Source organism: Lissotriton vulgaris, chromosome 11, assembly GCF_964263255.1.
Source record: "Lissotriton vulgaris chromosome 11, aLisVul1.2, whole genome shotgun sequence".
In the NCBI taxonomy this organism is placed as follows: Eukaryota; Metazoa; Chordata; class Amphibia; order Caudata; family Salamandridae; genus Lissotriton; species Lissotriton vulgaris.
The window spans coordinates 730072137-730090906 of NC_141699.1; the positions used below are offsets into that span (position 1 = coordinate 730072137).

At 44.4% G+C, this 18770-nt stretch overlaps 1 protein-coding gene across 23 annotated transcripts in view; it reads right to left on the reverse strand.

The window, feature by feature from the left end:
- Positions 1-18770, reverse strand: part of DGKD (diacylglycerol kinase delta) — a 1053390-nt gene that overhangs the window by 481773 nt on the left and 552847 nt on the right. For all 23 annotated transcript variants that reach the window (XM_086943829.1, XM_086943836.1, XM_086943828.1 and 20 more), the window contains one exon: positions 7987-8081. In XM_086943829.1, coding sequence (XP_086799955.1) covers positions 7987-8081 — 95 coding nt within the window. The remainder of the gene's footprint in view (positions 1-7986; positions 8082-18770) is intronic.

Sequence of the window (18770 nt, forward strand, 5' to 3'; positions counted from 1 at the left end):
ACTTTGAGGTATCAAAGGTCAGTTTGGGCGAGGCTAAATGATTCTGGTTTATACGTCGTAAGCGGTGAGTAGGGTTATATCAGTTAAGATTACATGCAACGTAATCCGATGCCAATCTATAAGTAGCTCTGAATACTAATTTTAGTTTCATGGAGACGTTGGAAAAACAGAAAATGAAAATCCCATCTAACTCCTTCAATTAAAATCAATATTCCTTTTTGGAGCATTTCTATAGACCAGTGTTTCCCAAACTGGGGTTTGCGGACCCCCAGGGGTCCGTGACACATTCCCAGGGGGTCCGTAGGCAACAGTTTCAAAAGCCCAGAAAAGTTTCTCGTATAATTAGCAGCTTCCCAGCAACAATAAAAGTGTCAAGTTAATACCAGTGATTAATGTACCTGCTGGAGCATGAGGAGAGTTGAGTTCAGTGTCAGCTTTGACCTAAGTAATGTAGCACGGAGGGTTAATGTGCCTACTGCAAAGAACGTGTGGCATGCATATTAAAAAGCAGTATTTTATGTTCATAGGTTCATGGTTACTGCTTTTGTCACAGATATTCTTTCTTTACTGTGCACTTCATAAGTGACAATCGTAATATAGCAGCGGGACCTATACACTTTCATCAAAGAGCTGCTTGCAAACTGCATGCTACCAGTTAGGAACTTATGTTTTTCCCAGTTATTCATTAGCCTGATGCTGCTAAAAAGATTTATTTGGGTGGAAATACATTTTTTATATTAAAGTCAGTGCTAGCCACTGTGTTATGTTCTGAATCCTTAGTTTGTGCTTTTCCAGACCAAGCACTCTTTAAACATTTTATATAAACACTGATTTACATGTATGATTCAATGTCTCTATATGTGTCTGATGTGAAGTACTCTGACATCCTACAATGGTATGAGGGATGCTATAAAACAAATGAAATACATGTGACAGAGGGGCTATTTCTTCAATATAAAATACTAAGGGCCAGATGTACGATCCGTTTTCATATGCGCGAACCGTTTCGTGAACCCGTTTGCACATGCAAAAACCTTTTGGGCCATGTACATTGCCTATTTCCCGAGTCGCATTTTGTTTGTGACTCGCTAAATAGGTTTTGCAACTTGCTATTTGGAAGGGGCATTCCCTTCCAAATAGTGAGTCTCAAAAACCATGTACAAATGTTTTGTGGTCGCAAAACATTCGCAATTACCACCTACTTCAAGTAGATGGTAATGCATTCGCAAATGGGAAGGGGTCCCCAGGGGACCCCTTCCACTTTGCAAATTCATGCAAAATTATTTTTGAAGGGCAGGCAGTGGTCCCAGGGACCTCTGCCTGCCCTTAGAAAATGAAACAAATGTTTCATTTTTTTTTTTTTTAATGCATGGTAAACGGGCTGCATTTTTTTTTAAACTGCTTTATTTAAAAGAAATCCCAGACATGGTGGCCTGCAGAGCCCAGCAGGCCACCATACCTGGGAGGGCTGGCATTACCAATGGGCTCGCAACTTGCGAGAGGCCATTAACCTCGCAATTTGCAACCCCATTGGGAATCCCAAACAGTGTTAAACACATCGTTGTACATTTCATTTAGCGACTCCCAATTTGCCACTTGCAATGTGTCGCCAATTGCGAGGCGCTAAATGAAATGGTCTTACATCTGGCCCCAAAATCCTTAGTACTTTGAGTATTTATTTTGGTTGCACATGTGCATTTTTTTAGAATTACTGTTTTAATATTTGAAATGTAACTCATACAAATTGCTTGGGGGTCCCCGGCTTCCAGTGGTGACTCAATGGGGGTCCTCAGGAGTCAAAAGTTTGGGAACCACTGCTATAGAAAATACATTTAATAACTAAGCCTGTAGCAGCAGATGAAAAAAAACAGACATACCAGTGTGCGGAAATTGAGTTTTAGTGAATATTCATCATTTGCACATCACCAAGTAAAGTGTCTTAAATCTATTAAAATCTTTCCCTCACACATCAGAAAAAAACATTTAACTTGTGCATTACTAACTGTTTATTTTTAAAATATTTGTACAGTTCATTTATAGGTATTTAAAGGTTGTTTTATGTTAGAAGAAAGAAACATCATACCGCCTTTCCTTTCTCACCAGCAATACTGTCACATAGATCACTTCACAAAATCTCACACTTAACAGTAAGAGAAAGAAAATGAAACACCAGTCTCTATGTTAAATAATAACCAACAATTTTACAGATGACTAGACTGACATTTGACCTCTGTCTTTGACCATACAGCAAATGTGACAGCATAAAAACAGAATTTAAAGACATCATCAATGCTCTTCCACCTTCCGAACTCCAGCATGGTTAGTTATGTGCCCTGTCAGGGCTCAGGGGGCTGTTCTGGTTTGCCCTCTCCCATCTCTCAGCCCAGCGCATTGCACCGGCTGCACAACTGGTAGCTAAACCCCTGGCTGACGGGGACTGCCTGATTGGCTATTCTTCTATTCTGACGTTTCCCGGTAGAGTGCAAGTAAAGGGGCTGCTTTCGTAGCAAGAATGACTGCCATGACCCAACCATGCCATTATCGTTACCTTTTAGTAGCAACCTCCTGAAGTGTGGGACTGGTCTGATTTTTTTTTGCCAGGGATGATTTTGGTTTCCTTTCTCGCATGGACAGTCTGAGGGTGCAAGGCACAGGTTCTAGCCACAGAGCTGTTTGTCATGTAATCCCACATATTGTCCTAGTACCATCCGACTCTGTAGACCAAGACTGAATGATATATATATATATATTTATGGTGATCGTCAGCATAAACACATGTGGACTATAACTGTGAGAGGTTGACTGCCTGTTGTCCCCTTCTAAATATATGTTTTACGCAGAGCTCTTTGTTATCAGTAAAACATCTGACCACTGTTAAAGCTTATGTTTGTGAAGTGAAAGATTCTATTTTAAATGTTTTTAATTTGTGTGTTTGATTCAGACAATATCTGTTACAGACTCAATGAATTATGGAAATTGTATTTTTCCGTGGCACTATCTGTTTATAAAACTAAGTAAACACTACCAGGGCTTCCCTGGCGCCAGAGGTACTTCCTTGTAACAACGAATGAAGTAAAGCACGTAGATGCATTCTCAGCTGCTGGGGAAACGCGGATGTCGTCTCAGCAGACATCACAAACATTTCTAACAAGAGAGCGAGGAATGCTACAGAGTATGGCATCAGAGACTGGTCTACCTTCCTTTCCCCCTCCGATTTCCCACAACAGATCCCACTCACTTCTCGTTCCTCGCCCCATCTCTTCCACCCGCGCTATCCCACCTCTCTTCCCCCGCGGTCCGGCCCCGCACTCACTCACCCTTGCCTCTGCCGAGTCCCAGGTGCGCAGCCAGCGGTCTCCGGTGAAGCTCCGGGTGTTTGTGGCGCTCCTCACACCGCAGCTCCCAGCCCACAGCCGTGGCTCCTGAAATCCCCCGCACACCTCCCAGCTCCGGCGATGAGACACACTCACTGAACAGGAATCCAGCGAGCGCTAACAAAACTGAAATTTACGGCGCATGGTAGAGTCGCTTCCGACGCGCGCGACCCAATCTTAAGGCGCGCGTGAATCCGACTCTACCATAGACAATGCTGCGCGCGTGGCCGGCTCTTGTCTCCCCTCGTTGTCGGCTGAGCCGACAGCTATAGTTCTCTCAGCGAGAGCGCGCTTTCGCGCGCTTTTCGCAGCGAGACCTAAAAAGCCTCTGTGAAGGACCACCAGCCTCAAAGGCTAATCAAATCATCCACCAGTGGCATCAAATACTCAAATGAGCATCCACAAATGCAACCAATTTGCAACTGTTCAAAAATGCACACAGTGGACACGGTAACCTTCAGAATCTTGTTCTATTACACATATAATTCCAGAATGATTCTGCCAAGAATGTAACAAATAGGTGTTTAACAAGAAATTATTTGTTAATAAGTTCAAGAATACCCCTTGACAGTTTGTTTAGTAACTCACAACACACCACTTAGCCAAAACACACTATATTTAAGAATTGTAAGACAACACTAAATATGAGTTTTCCACACAGTGAGATTAATGTAAAATTGAGAACACAACAGGACAATGTACATCATATATTACATCAATAAGAGCCTGTGAACTATTATTTTCAAAGTTAGTCAAAGGCAGGGTATTTGTCAATTCCTTATTTTGCCCAATAACGGTCCATCTGCATGAAGCTCATAATTTATTTCATTGTCAAATTTTCCACCCATATATGCTTTGGAAGCAGGTGTTCCTCAGGACAACAAGGAAGGGATACACCGGTCCGGATGCATGTCTGGATCCATGGGGAATGGGGGTACCAGCGTCTTTGACCCTCCTAGGCCCGAAGGCACTCTGACGAGTAAGGCCACCCAAAAAAAAATGGAGCATGGCCTCATAAAATTCTCTCAGTTGGGCAGGGGTCACTCTGGCTCCCGGAAAATTGGGGAGGCACGGAGCCAACCCATGCGCAAGTTACTGTAGAACAAGGCCTATAACGCCGAGGCTCCTCCGTCGCGTTGGCCGACAGACGAGTAGAGATTAAAGCACACTTCGACTTCTTGCACTTCATATCTATATGTCCCTCGATACAGAAGGAATACCAGTTAAACCTGTCCCAATTATGCATACACTGTGGGAATACCCTCACGTCCAAATCTACTCTTCTTGAGCCTTGGGACTTGAGCCCAAAAATGTCCATAAATGTCCACGGACTCGATAATTCTCGCTTCGGTGCCTGCTCAAATCACGGGTTCACACTCTGCAACTCCGGGCAATAGCTTGCTTAATCTCCACTATGGACCCCACGGCGGGATGCCTGGCTTCCACCTCGGGGTGCCCAGTACGGGTTATCTCACAGGGAAAAAACCAGGATGGGTTCCCAAAGCAAGCGCTTAGAGACCGTTGGTGATAATGCGCTATATAAATATAAATTACAATTACAATTACTGGAACATGATTATTCGGGAACTCTCAGCCACACTAGAAGTGACACTTCAGCCTGATCCACAATGGGTGATATTGAGGATCCCGAATGATGTTGGCATTCCTTGTGCTTAAATTGTCTTTTGTATGCTGGACCACGTAGTGGCTAAAAGGGATGTGTCTAATTTGTGGGGAGTACCGGGGGTCCCTTTCATGAAGGACTGGAGGCGGGGGATGGACCTATACATGGCGGTGGAAAAAGTGACATATTGCAGCAGAGGCTGCCCCGTAAGTTTGATCAAATCTGGGGATGGTGGAGAACCTACTATGGACTTGGGTCTGCTGATGGAAGTCCAAGGGAAATGTACTGCTTGGCTACTAGTTAGACTGATTAAACATGAACATTGAGTCATTCTATGTACAGTGTACTGATTTTAGACCGCTTTATCAAAGACGGTCAAATGATTTTTATTCCAGACCTTTATGTAATATTGCATACCTCTTTTGAAATCAAGTGCGTGATGGTGCATGTGGCATGTGAATGTAATGCCGTTCATGGTTTATGCATTTAAATAAAACAACAAATACATTTAAAAAGGAGAAAGTCATTTTGAATGAACATGTAGAAGACCTCGGTCAATTACTGAAAGCACAGAAGGCTAAATGGATATAGCACATGGGCTCTACATATATTATGGACTCAATGAATATGAGGCGATGCGACAAACTATAGGCTTTTTGGTACATGGTGAATTGCATTATACAATATTTGTACCTTTACTAATTTGTATTCTATGCTTTTTTATATTGTGTGCCTGCTTAGGACACTGCCTTTAATCATGACACTATCAACAGCCTTTCAAATGTACTGATACTCCAGTCCATGTTTCATCAGTCACCACGTGGATGACATTGCTATCTCTAGCGTGCATGTTGACGTAGCAGTATCCGAAGACATAAACTGATCTTATCCGGCACAGCTCTGCTTGCAGCTCTATTTATCACAAGCTTAAGTGCAGGCAAGAAACAGTTTATTTGTTCTCTCTCCAAACCTCACTAGTTCTTATTTTAATGTCAAACCTTTTGAATGCCCCCAGCTTAGAGATAGTAAACACTTGTAGCCAGCACATTTTATCTGCAGGGGTAAAAAGGTGATATGTTTAATTACAAGCTCCGATTTATATGTGAGACCTTTTGTCAAGGCCCAGCTTAAACATAATGTTAAAATAGTGATATAAGTTTAGAGTTGAAGTAAATTTAGGTTCATCATAATTTTGCTGCACTGACTTTTCTCCCTCCTACGTCCACTATTTATAGAGATTAATATTTTCCAGTAACTGGACTGTTCTTTAGTGAAGGAAGACAGCACATTTATTTACAAGTTATTACTTAAACGTCATAACTTTTGAATGGGCCCCATCTTACACACAATACTTAACACTGGAGGCCTGCACCTTTTACCTTGGTGAAGTTAAGACAACATGTTTGATTACAAGCTCCCATTTAAATACTTTTTAGAATGACCACAGCTTAAATATAATGTTAAACACTAGGCTTGCACATTCTCTCTGCTACATGTATAAATTAGGGACATATGTTTAGTGATGAACAAACTATTCTTTTTGACTTGCACATTTTCGAAGCCAAATGCGTAAAAATATGGCATGCGTTAGCGATGACCTTGCTGTTCTTTTTGCCATAAACTGTTTAATGGCCCCACGTTTCATTATAATGTTGCTGCAGTGACAATCATAGTGCGGTGATTCATTGCACCACTTGCTTATGGCTCCATTATGTATAAGCAGGAGAAGAAGTTAGTTATTAGTAGCACATATTATTGCACGTATAAATTACACTCTGTACTTAATACATTCCATTTGAAATATACCTGGTAGCTCCTATTAGTAGCAGGGAAGTGGGCTATAAGAAACTGTTCCAATGAAGTTCTTGTTTTTAGATGACTCTTCAGTAATTCAGGCGTTTTACTTTCACACTGTATTGTCAAGGCCTATTGAAACAAATTCCAGTATAGCAGATGGTAAGCACTGACCACTGCATCGCCCACCCCCCAATAAATGATTGGACTTTACTAATATGATCATTTTAGGCTTTTCCTATAGGTTCATGTTCTGCGTACCTACCAAGACAAAGGACATATACTAGTACCTCATTAGGATTTTTGGGTGAGTAGCACACTGGATTGGGTACTATAGATTGACAAATGTGTAACGCACACTCACTTACCAGCCTATTCTATTTGTTTTTATTGTTAATGGTGTATCCCTTCCTTGCTGCCCTGAGGAAGACCCGGCTCCAAAGCCTACATGGATCGAAACTTCAACAATGAAATAAGTTGTGAGCCTGATGCAGATTGACTGTTACAGGGAAGATAAGGAGTTGATTAATTGTCCCCTTTTGACACTTTTTGAACATAATAGTTCATTCTCTTGTTCTTATGGAGTTGATGAATTGTCCCCTTTGAATAATGTTGAACATAATAGCTCATAGGCTTTTATTGTTGTTATACAAGTTGTTCACTGCTCTTTTGTGAAGTATCTCTCAAGAGCACTGCACCAATATCACCATGTTGAAAGCCTATATATAATGGTGGTGTCTTACATTACCTAAATATAGTGTGCTTTGTCTACGTGGTGTGTTGTTGTAGGTCACTAGACCATATTTTAAGAGGGATTCTTGGACCCCTTACCAAATAATGTATTTTTTAAATCCTTTCGGTTATCTTCCCAGCAGAATCATTCTGTAATGATATACTAAATTGCAATTGGGACACTAACAGTGCCCAATACCTCAAAGGCATACTGGTACATTCACTAGTGTCCAGGACGCTCACCATGAACACATCCACAGAGTCAAAATCCTGCTTTCTTTGCTTACTAACCCTATCAACCTCAACATCGTCGAGAAGCTCCATCACTGTCTCGGCAGCTTCCCAAATACTTTGTGACCTTCATTTTAAACATAATTACTCCAAAGATCCCTAAAAGTTTCACAATGCAACACGGCCAATCGTCTGTCTCTTCAAGCCCCAATAAATGCAGCGGAAACTCACTTGGCAGATGAGATGACAACAGAATGCTGGTCTGAGCTCAAAATCTTGGTCAAATGAGCAGTTACCGAATCTTCATAGAAGAGAATTTGTTGGACCTAAAAACAACAAAACAAAGTGACTAGTTACAATGAGGTATATGGAATTAAAGGCGAATGAACAACAAAATCTAAACCAGGCTTGTTTTCTGGAGGAGAAATTACCACAAAGAGGTGAGGAAGGAAGGGACAGGGAGTAAACTGGAAACTAACGATACAAAGCTCGTGCGGTCAACAACCAATGCAGGCACAGCTGGATGAGTCAGAACTCTGCACCAGGAGAAGTGAAATACTGCAAAACAAGAGTTTCAGAAAATATACTTGTGCATGCCAATTCAGATAACTTCATACCATAACAAAACAATACCTCCATGGAGAAACAAGATCAGTTGTGTTTCAGTTCTATTTTAGGATTGGTATTATTGATCAAAATCCATATTACCTACAAGTCAAATCTTGTCCTTGAAAGAAATACAACATTAAAAAACAATTAACAATATTTACAAAAGGATTGTGTGATATTTTATACTTTAATCAGTAAACCAAAGAGACAAATTACTAAAGTTCAAAAACAGCACCCTTTAAAAATATGTTATAATCAAAGACAAAAACACCTTACCAATCTCTAAAGCAATTTGCTTCAGATACTTATTTACTTTTTCAGTGTAGTAGGTTTGACGGGTGGCTTTGTTTAGTGTAAACAACAAGCTACTTACCTTTGGTAACATTCTTTCTGGAAGAGACTATCTAGCTGCAGATCCCTTACCTCTTGGATATTCCCCAGGCGTCAGACTGGATCCTGAAACTTTTTCAGCAGTAATCTTTGTATGCTGATAGGTGGTGAAATGTAGCTCCGCATTGACAGTGTTCTGCCCTGGAAATGACATTTGGGGCCCACTTAAGCACAACTGCAGTGCGCTGACATCAGTTGCTTTCGAGGCTGTCCACGTCCCCGGACTCAGAGCCTCAACAACTAATTGGCTTTGCCCAGTGTGCAGATTCCTAGACATGAGATCTTATTAATGGGTAGGGCCCAATTCACAGAATGAGCAGGATGAGGGGGGTGGTGAGGAATCTTCAGTGACAGTCTCTCTACCTGAAAGAGCTTTACTGAAGGTAATTAACTTGTTCTTCTAATAGTGACTTCTTTCAGAAGATTCCTCACCTTTCGAATAGTTACCTATCATGAAGTGGGTCTGTGAATTGGCTAAACCAAAATGTCCTGTAGGACATACCAAATGTAATGCCCCTCTCTGAGAACCTGGTTGTCCAGACAGTAGTGTTTCATGAACCTATGGATCAACGTCGATTTAGCTGCCTAGCAGATGTCCAGGACAGGTACTCCGTGTACCACTGCAGTGGTAACTGCTTTGACCCTGGTGGAATGAGCCCAAAGACTTTCTAGAGGCTGCTTTTTGGCCAATGCGCAGCAGACTTTGACACAGAGTACAATTCAGTGGGAGATGGTTCTGTTATACAGTCTTGATTTTTTTCACCTCAGTGAAACCCACAAAGAAATTATCATTCGCATGGTGTTCCTTGGTACCATCAATGTAAATACTCTGCACCCTTTCGAGGTAGATCGATGAAGTCTCTCCTCCTCCTTAGAGGGATGAGGTGGAGCATAGAATGCCTGCAGGGTGATAGTGTTGTTGACATGGAATGTCATCACAACTTTAGGCTAGAAGGATCCTCTCTTCCACAGAACCAGTTTGTCTGGGAATAAGGTGATATATGGTGGACTGACACAGAGAATTTGCAGTTCGCTCACTCGTCACGCCGATGTTATGACGATAAGGAACACTATTGTGAGATAGTGGTGAGATAAGAAGCCACAAAGTACAGCTATGAAGGGCGTACACATCAATTCTATGAGGACCAAGTTAAGGTACCACTTTGGTATGACAAAATGAGAGGGAGGAAACAAGTGAAGAGTTTTCACAACCAGTGATTTAAACAATGAGAGCTGGTCCAGCAACCGCAAAAAGTCTGAAAGAGCTAAAATGTATCCTTTAACTGTGTAAAGCCTTGCTGGGCGAGAGAAAAACAAACAGAACGTCAGATAACATGGCCTGGAGGGAGTCCATTTCATGTGCGCCACACCAAACCTTAACTTTGTCCTAATGACAGTCGCATACATTTTTTGTCTAAGGATGCCTTGTTGCCAAGATGACATCAACCACCTTGAGGAAGGTCTAAAGTTTTAAGCTGTCACCGCTCAATCTCCATGTATGAACATCTAGAAGGGAATATATTCTGTATTCAAGAAATGAAGTTATAAATTGTTTAAACTAAGATTTTTTATGAATCAATCAGTGTAAAATTACTGTCATGAGTTAAATGTAAAAAAAACTTTGTATAAAAATAACAAAAATGTTTTGATAAAATATATAAATGAAGATCTAAGAAAAAAATTGATACACTTTTTAAAAAATAAAATAGAAACGCTTAACAGAAGCTAGTTGGTGGAAATTGATTTATCCAAAACAACGTCTTGCTTACTCAGAAGTAAATGTGCACGTAACCCGGTGTGTACGGTTCATTTTACAAAAAGTACTATACCTTGCTAGGGTTTATCCTTTAAGGCAGGGGCCCCGATTTTCCAAAATGAACATGGAGATTGCAAAGGCTGGGGTGCAGAACCATGACCAGTTGCTGTGACAGCAGGAGCGCCAGCGGGGACAGCTTGATCGGCAAGCTGATGCTCATGCCCTGGATTTCTGAATACCATATTCTCCGTGCCCAATCCGGGGCCGACAGGGTGACTTGGACCCCATCATTCCTGATCTTCATAACTTGGTGGAGAAGGGGGTATCAGCAGGAAGGCATACAGAAGTCCAGAGTCCCACCGTAGGCAAAACAAGTCTGCAAGAGAGACACCTTAGGAACTGCGTGCAGAACTGCTGACATTGCACATTCTAGGTAATGGCGAATACTTTGTATCCTGGTTATCCCTTGTTGAGCAAGAGATCTTGTGCCACCTCTGGTTTTTAACTCGTACTGGTGATCTTCTAGGCGTGGACGGGAGAGTTCATCAGCCCTGGCATTCAAATATCCCAGAAGATTCCATTGATGTTCCTGCCATTTTCAGAGAAGCAGAGCCTTCCAGGACAGGATCCACAACTCCAGCCCACCCAGTTTGTTGCAGTACAACATGCGGTGGTATGGGGCGCTAGAGGGCGCATGGCAAGATGGCCACACTCATGTGAGGCTCTGCCAGGCCGAGCAAATATCCTTTTATTATCCGACACATCCTGCCTTTGCCACCCGATAATTTGATGACTATGCATGCCTAATAACATGCGGCACTGATTGGGGCTGTTTCCTGACACCGGACCCCCTTTTGAGGCGTGTGCTGGAGCGTGGTTTCCTGCCAGGATCTTTGCCTCGTTTAGCCCGGGGCCGAACTGCTGCTGCTGACTTTGACGGAGCCTGGCGGATGTGGGGCGACCCGACAGCGAGAGAAATTATGGCCGAGTGAAACGGAGGCACAGTGGATCGTACTGAACTGGAGCCGGTGAAGACCCCGGAGGCGTGTGACGGCTCGGTGATCCGTGGCTGCATTGACTGGTCGGGGCCTGGGCTGGCGCCCGCCTGTGCTGGTGGCGGTGAGTGGGGTAGCGGCCTAGGAGAGGTTGGGGATGCGGAGGCGGCGCTAGGCCGGACTGGGCAGCTCCGTGCGATCTGCTGCCGGCGGGGGTGAGGTGTGGACCGGCGCGATCGACGAGAGGCGACAGGGAAGCGGTGGCCCCTGTGGAGCCTGGGGCATTTGAAACTAGCTGAATACCGGAGCCGTCGTGGGGCCCTGTAACAACCAGATTTTCAGACCAGATATCACCAGCTCACCAAGACACCACCAATCCAGCCGAAACGTAACCATCTCCCTCCCCAGAGCCTACTTACCACAGTACCTAGGTACTTTCCTGGGGATGGGGAATTAGCAATATACAAGCTTATATCATCAAAAACACCACTAAATCTATAGGATTACTAGGAATACTCACGGATTACTAAGGAATTTCATATTCCACACCACACTCATACCTTATAGTCTCGCAGCAACTCAGGCCCAGACTATGCTACCCTCCTCCTCATAGTGAAGGGGGCAGTTCTGATCATTTACCATTACACACTGACCTCAATCAGTGCTCACGCAAGCCACAATTCGGTGGGTATACACATTGACCACAATCAATGCTCTCATTAATGCCACTCTCTCTAGAGGCAATCTCACTACACACCGTATCCTCCCGGTGCTCTCACTTCCGTCACAATCTGGTGCGGATACACACTGACCACAATCAATGCTCTCACTAATGCCACTCTCCCTAGCGGCAATCTCTCACAAGCCGCAATCCAGCGGGTATACACATTGACCACAATCAATGCTCTCACTAATACCACTCTCTCTAGCGGCAATCTCACTACACACAGTATCCTCCCGGTGCTCTCACAAGCCACAATCCTGCGGGTATACACATTGATCACAATCAATGCTCTCACTAATGCCACTCTCTCTAGCGGCAATCTCTGACCTATGAATACTTTCAGCTCTCTCTCTCTCTCTGTTGGGAAGTTTCTCTATATATCTAATATCTACTGGGAATGAAATATTATATTTTATGTGGTAGATAGACAGTTCAATCCTCTCACACAAGAATGGCCAAATTGTAGCATTTAAAGGTTATCTCCAGACCTGATCTACACACAATCTTCTATGCTCAATTATCTGCAGGGAAGGGAATGTCACATCCTTCTCCTGTCAGCATTTGGGTAAAAAGAAGGGTTAGTTCTGTCCTAGAAGATAACAACCAAATGTAATTACTATATGCAAAGGTTATTCCCTGATTTAGGCGCTCCTTGCTCCCTTGATCAGTTACCACTTACTGGACGGGAAACACATCCGTCCACATAACAGCATCTGGCTAGAAGAAAGGTTAGTCATGAAGAAATAACACCTGCACAGCTGTTCACTAACAACCGGGGTCCCTTTATTACACAATAGCAAATTATAACATCACAATAACTAGCAATCTAGACACAGCCTGAAAAGTAAAGGGAAATAGGTACATCTAAGGAATACACAGATCTGCGGGGTCTCTTTATTAAGATGAAAACAAGAAAGCTTTATTACTAACACATCCACATATAGCTGAATAATGAATTATAACAGGACTGCACACCGCTGAAAGAAAAGGGATTAATCAGTGCAACAATACAGTAGGGAATATAGCCTAGAAAGTAAAGGAAAGGATTAATGTATATATATATATATATATATATATATATATATATATATATATATATATATATATATATGGGCACTAATATAACAGGACAGATATCACCTGATTATTATGAAGTCTTGTTCTAGCTGTCATCTGGGCCCCTCTCTCGTCTGTGCCTTGGCTCATCTCAGATTCTCCCCTGCACTCTTGGACACACATCTGCGCTGATCACTCTGCACTGGATTCCTCTCTCCCACAAACTGTCTTCACCTTCCAACTTCAGTCTAATGATATAGTTTCTGCCGCTCTGATAACTGTCTGCTCCACTAGCTTCTTCACTCTGTCTGATTGTTCCAGCTCCAATGTCCAACTCACTCCAGCTGCTCCCACAGACTAATCCACGATATAACTTCAGTCTCTTCCAAAAGGTATCACTCCAAACTCCAGCTGTTAACTGCCTGCTCCAACTGATCTCTCATGATGTAACTTAATTCTGTCTCCAAGGCATCTTACTCCAACTGCAAAGCAACTTATTCTGACTGTATCTTCTCCAGACTGCCTCTCATTCTGACCAGCTCCCTCTGATCACAACTCCTTCTGACAAGTAACTGCTTCTGACTGCTTTCTTCACCTCCAAAAACCATCTGAACTCTACCATTCCAAGATTCATCTGACCGCTCTCTTCAGCTCCAAAGACCATCTGAACACAACTGCTTCTGACAAGTAACTGCTTCTGACAACTCCAACTCTCTGCACTTCGCTAATATGGAATGCTCTCCCCTAGTGGAAAGTTCCAGCCAGTAGCCTCCTCCCACCAAATCCATGTACCAGGCTCCCTGCTCCAGACGCTCTCACAGTGATCAGCTGCTTGTTTCGTCTAGAGACTTGAGCCCCAGGGACACTTCTTGATAAGATTCAGCTCCGGCCGGTTCTCTCTAGTTTGCAAAGAGCGAACAACACCTCATAACTAAAACATCACACTTGACTACATGCATCTCAGTCTGCAGAGGCAGAAAGCAAAATGGAGTCTCTCTGGTTCTGGGCCTTGTAGGCCCGAAAAGGACGAAATAGACACATAGCTCTATCAAAGTACATTCACAAACCCTACCAATAGGTAATATAAAGTCAGAACTACAGGATCCACCCTCTACTATAGGTCTTCAGGCCTGAAAATGATGAAAGGACACATAATTATGTCAAAGCCAATAGGCAATAGATGGATTAGAGTCAGGAATAAGGGATCTATCATCATATAAAGCGGCTATCCTCTAGTTTATGCTTCTAGGTCTGAAAAGAGGCCTGAAAAGGACCAAAACAAGCTAAGAATAGGGATCTAGGATGGTAGCAAGCTAAAGTCAGCATCACCCAAAAGTAGAACCAAAAACCCGGTCACTACAGGCTCAATATCTGTCCATTGCCCGAGGAGGGGAGTCCGGTGGTGGGCCTGGAGCCTGGCCCTGCTTGCTGTTGCTAGCTGGTGGCAGTGATCGTGAGGTGATTGAAGATTTGCTGTAATAGGGAACTGGATCTGCTTGCATCCTTTGGTTCCTGATACCATTATAAGTTTCTGCACGTGGCGTTCCCTGATTACTATTTGGCATCAACATTCCACTTCCATCTCGACCGTCGCTGAAGGGCCCAGACGCAGTTACATTAGCTATACTAGACTGGTGGCAGCATGGGCAGGCCAGAGAGGATTCAACCCAAAATAAACTTTGAAACAAGAAAAACTGCGATGTCATCCACACAGGCTCCCTCGGACGCCGAGCCGGCCGGAGCATCGGGGGGGGGGGGGTGGACGCCGAATTTAGAGGCCACGCTCATGGCTATGCAGAAAACATTGCAATCCATCGAGGGCACCATGGAGGCAGTTAACCACAGACTTGATCACATGGCCACGCAATTCGACAGGCAGAATGAGAGGATGGGTGATGTGGAACAGAGGGTTTCAACCACGGAGGATGGTCTAGCCACAGTAACTAATAAAGTCTGGAGCGGGTATTGGCGGTCATTCAAGCTAAAAATGAGGAGTTGAAAGGGCGGTCCCGACGCAATAACATCCGCGTTACGGGGCTGCCGGAATCCACGAATGTTGGCAAAATGGAAGACTTTATGGAACGATTATTTGTTGAAATATTTGGGACTGAGCAACTTTCTCGAGTATTCATAGTTGAACGTGCGCAGCGCTCCTTAGCGAAACGACCAGTGCCTGGGGCGTCACCTCGCCCCATCATTGCCCGCATACTCAATTATAAAGACAGGGATATCTTCTACGCTTGGCACGAGAGAAGGGCACCATAGAGTATCAAGGCAGCAAATTGGAGTTTTTCCCCGATTTCACGATGGCAGTGCAAACAGCGCGGAAGGAATTCAATGGGGTGAAGCAACTTCCCCGAGCGGAAGACATACCATATGCCATGTTGTACCCAGCTCGTCTGCGGATTGGAGCACCGTCGGATAATAAAATGTTCACGTCTCCGAAAGCGTCCATGGATTATGCTAAAAAACAGAAGAAACGAAAGCGGGACTCCACTATGGAGCAAGAAGGGGATGAAGAGTTGCACGACGAAGCTGCCTGAGCCTTCGAACTTCTCGAGCATCTCGGGATTCCTCGTTCATCTTCACAGGGGAGCTGCTGCTAATCACCAAGCTACTCCCCTCGATAGAATTTAAACATTGCATGACTTATATAATGTTGGGTGGTGGATTTGTGAAGCTTCAAAGTTTTCAACGATGGTCACGAACACTTTAAATGATATTGCAGAACTTATGCACTATTTGAGTTAATAATTTCTGGGGCACACAGCTGGACCCACGATATTACCCTTACACGAAGGGGTAAGGGTGTAGGAGGGACTGGCACTATTGGTTAGAACCTGCTAGGAACCAATGCTTGTCAATGTACTGGTATGTTTTAATGGAGGCACTGTGTCACTTATGGGTAATTGTTTGGTGTAAAGTCCCTAAACTTATGAGGTAAAGAACTGCTACAACGTAGGGACATGGACCTAAGGTGGTAAGGGTGGGCAGTTCATATAAATGGCTTGGTCCCCTCCCGTTTCTTAGCATTAACGGGAGATGAACGCCTCTAGGGCCCCACATATGTGAGTACCCCACAATATGTTTGGAGCTGGGTTGGGAGTTTGGGGGGTTGGAAATGGCTTTGGCAGGTTGGGGGAGCTGAAGTGGGAGGGGGGTGGACAAGGGAGTTTCAGGGAATCCAGGTCTGGGTCGGTTCTATAAATAATACAGGTAGGAGATCGGGAGGGATGGAAGATGGGAATGGGGCTTGTTGGCTGGAATACTGCTTAGACTCTAAGAAGATGCCTGCAGTTACCTGTTCGGTTTGTTATTCTGTGCTTAGAAGCTGGTACTGGGAGGTGGGCTCGACAGCTATGCTTAAAGGGCTAAAACATGGAAGGTCATATGGATGAGGGGGCCTGATTAATTGGGTCACATGGAATGTGCGGGGACTGAACCGACTACAAAAGACGAGGCAGGTATTGGCATATTTAAACAGGCATGGAGTGCAAATGGTCTTCCTTCAGGAGACACACCTTAAGGGGCGGGCGGCAGAGACGGTAGCCAGACAGTGGGCGGGTACCAGGCTAGCATCAAATTACTCCTCATATGCTCGTGGGGTCATGATATTGATTAAGAAAAACATACCATTTGTTTCGCTACACAAGGATATTGACAAAGAGGGTCAATATAATATTTTGCATGGAAAATTGTGTGGTACACTAGTCACAATGGTCAATATATATGGTCCGAATATTGATGACCCAGAGTTTTATGTCACCTTATGGAAGAAAGTATATGCTCTACCACCCTCAGCAATTGTATGTGGTGGGGATTTGAATCTGACGTTAGACAATGCGCTGGATAGGAAGGATGATCGTCCCTACACAGCTAAGAAAGCAGCTGATGCGGTGCGAGATGGTAGGAGTGGACTTGGATTGGTGGATGTGTGGCGACTGGGGCATCCGGGAGTGCGAGAAGGTACTTGTTACACATCGGGGCATGACACCTGGTCGCGTTTGGACTATTGGTTGGTGACAAGGGATGTTAGCGGATGGGTGATGAAAGTGTGCCATTTGCCTCGAACACTATCGGATCATGCCCCTGTGCTTATGGAGGTATGGCTTCCGTCACATGCACCTGCACCTTTCTCGTGGCGTCTGCCACCTGGTACTTTATCGGACCTGGTGCTCCGCGAGGAGCTGAGGGCAGTGATTGAGGACTTTTTCATCAGGAATGTTGGCTCTGTGAATGACATGGGAACTGTATGGGAGGCCTTTAAGGTGACGGTAAGAGGAGCGTGTATTGGAATGCAGTCTGGCGTGCTCAAATCACTGAGGGATTCCCTGGACAGGTTGGAGCGCGAACTGTTATGCCTAGAGCGACAGCACGAGCTGCAGCCGGACGAATCTCTGTTGGCTGACATATGGCTAAAGGTCTCCGAGTATAATGACCTAGCAGAGCAGGAGGTATAATTTTTGTCTAAACGTACTAGGGCACGGTATTATGGTGAGGGAGGGCGTCCAGGACGTGGGCTGGCGGACAGAATTAAGGAACTGTGGGCTAGGCACTGTAGAGTACAAGAAATCATGGATGGGGATACCAATGTGACGAGTGCGGCTGGTGTATTGGATTGTTTTGTACAATATTACGAGCAAATGTATGGGCATAGGGAGACGGCTGAGGAGGATGAGATAGCAAAATATCTGGAAGACATAGCGTTGGTCTGGCTGTCGAAGGGTCAACAAGACTTTTTAATGCATCACATTACGGAGGGGGAGTTCCCGTGATGTAATCGCGGCTCTGCCAAATTGTAAAGCGGCCGGTACTGATGGTTTACCATCTGAATTTTATAAGGAGTATGTAGACTTACTTCTGCCTCATTTGGCAATGGTCCTGGAAGAGGCCTTAGAGCAGGGACAGTTGCCGGCCACGATGAGGGAGGCTCTGCTGGTGGCTTTGCCGAAACCGGGCAAACCACGTCATGAATGCGAGTCGTATCGACCTCTGTCCCTGATGAATACGGATGTAAAGATCATTGCCAAGGTACTGGCAACGCGACTGCGCTTGATATTGCCTGTTATGGTGCTACCGGACCAGTCCGGCTTCATCCCCCCTCCGCTCTACGACACATAATTTGAGGGCTTTGTTCGCTGTTCTGCATCTCCTTAAACCGGATCTTGCTGCTGTGGTGGTGCTATTAGATGCTGCGAAAGCGTTCGACTCCGTTGCCTGGCGATATATGATAACACTGCTGCACCGCATGGGAGTGCCTTTTTTCTTTACATCCTTGATCACTCTGCTTTATACAAACCCGATTGCACGGGTGCGGGTTAACGGTCATGTGTCGGCACCATTCTCTGTGCAAAGAGGGACTAGGCAGGGTTGCCCACTCTCACCTTTATTGGAGACAGAGATGTGCGGACACAGCGTTACGTTTCCCTCTCAGGTCCCTGGCGGTATCCATGTACGCCGATGATATGGTTCTGTACGTAAGGGA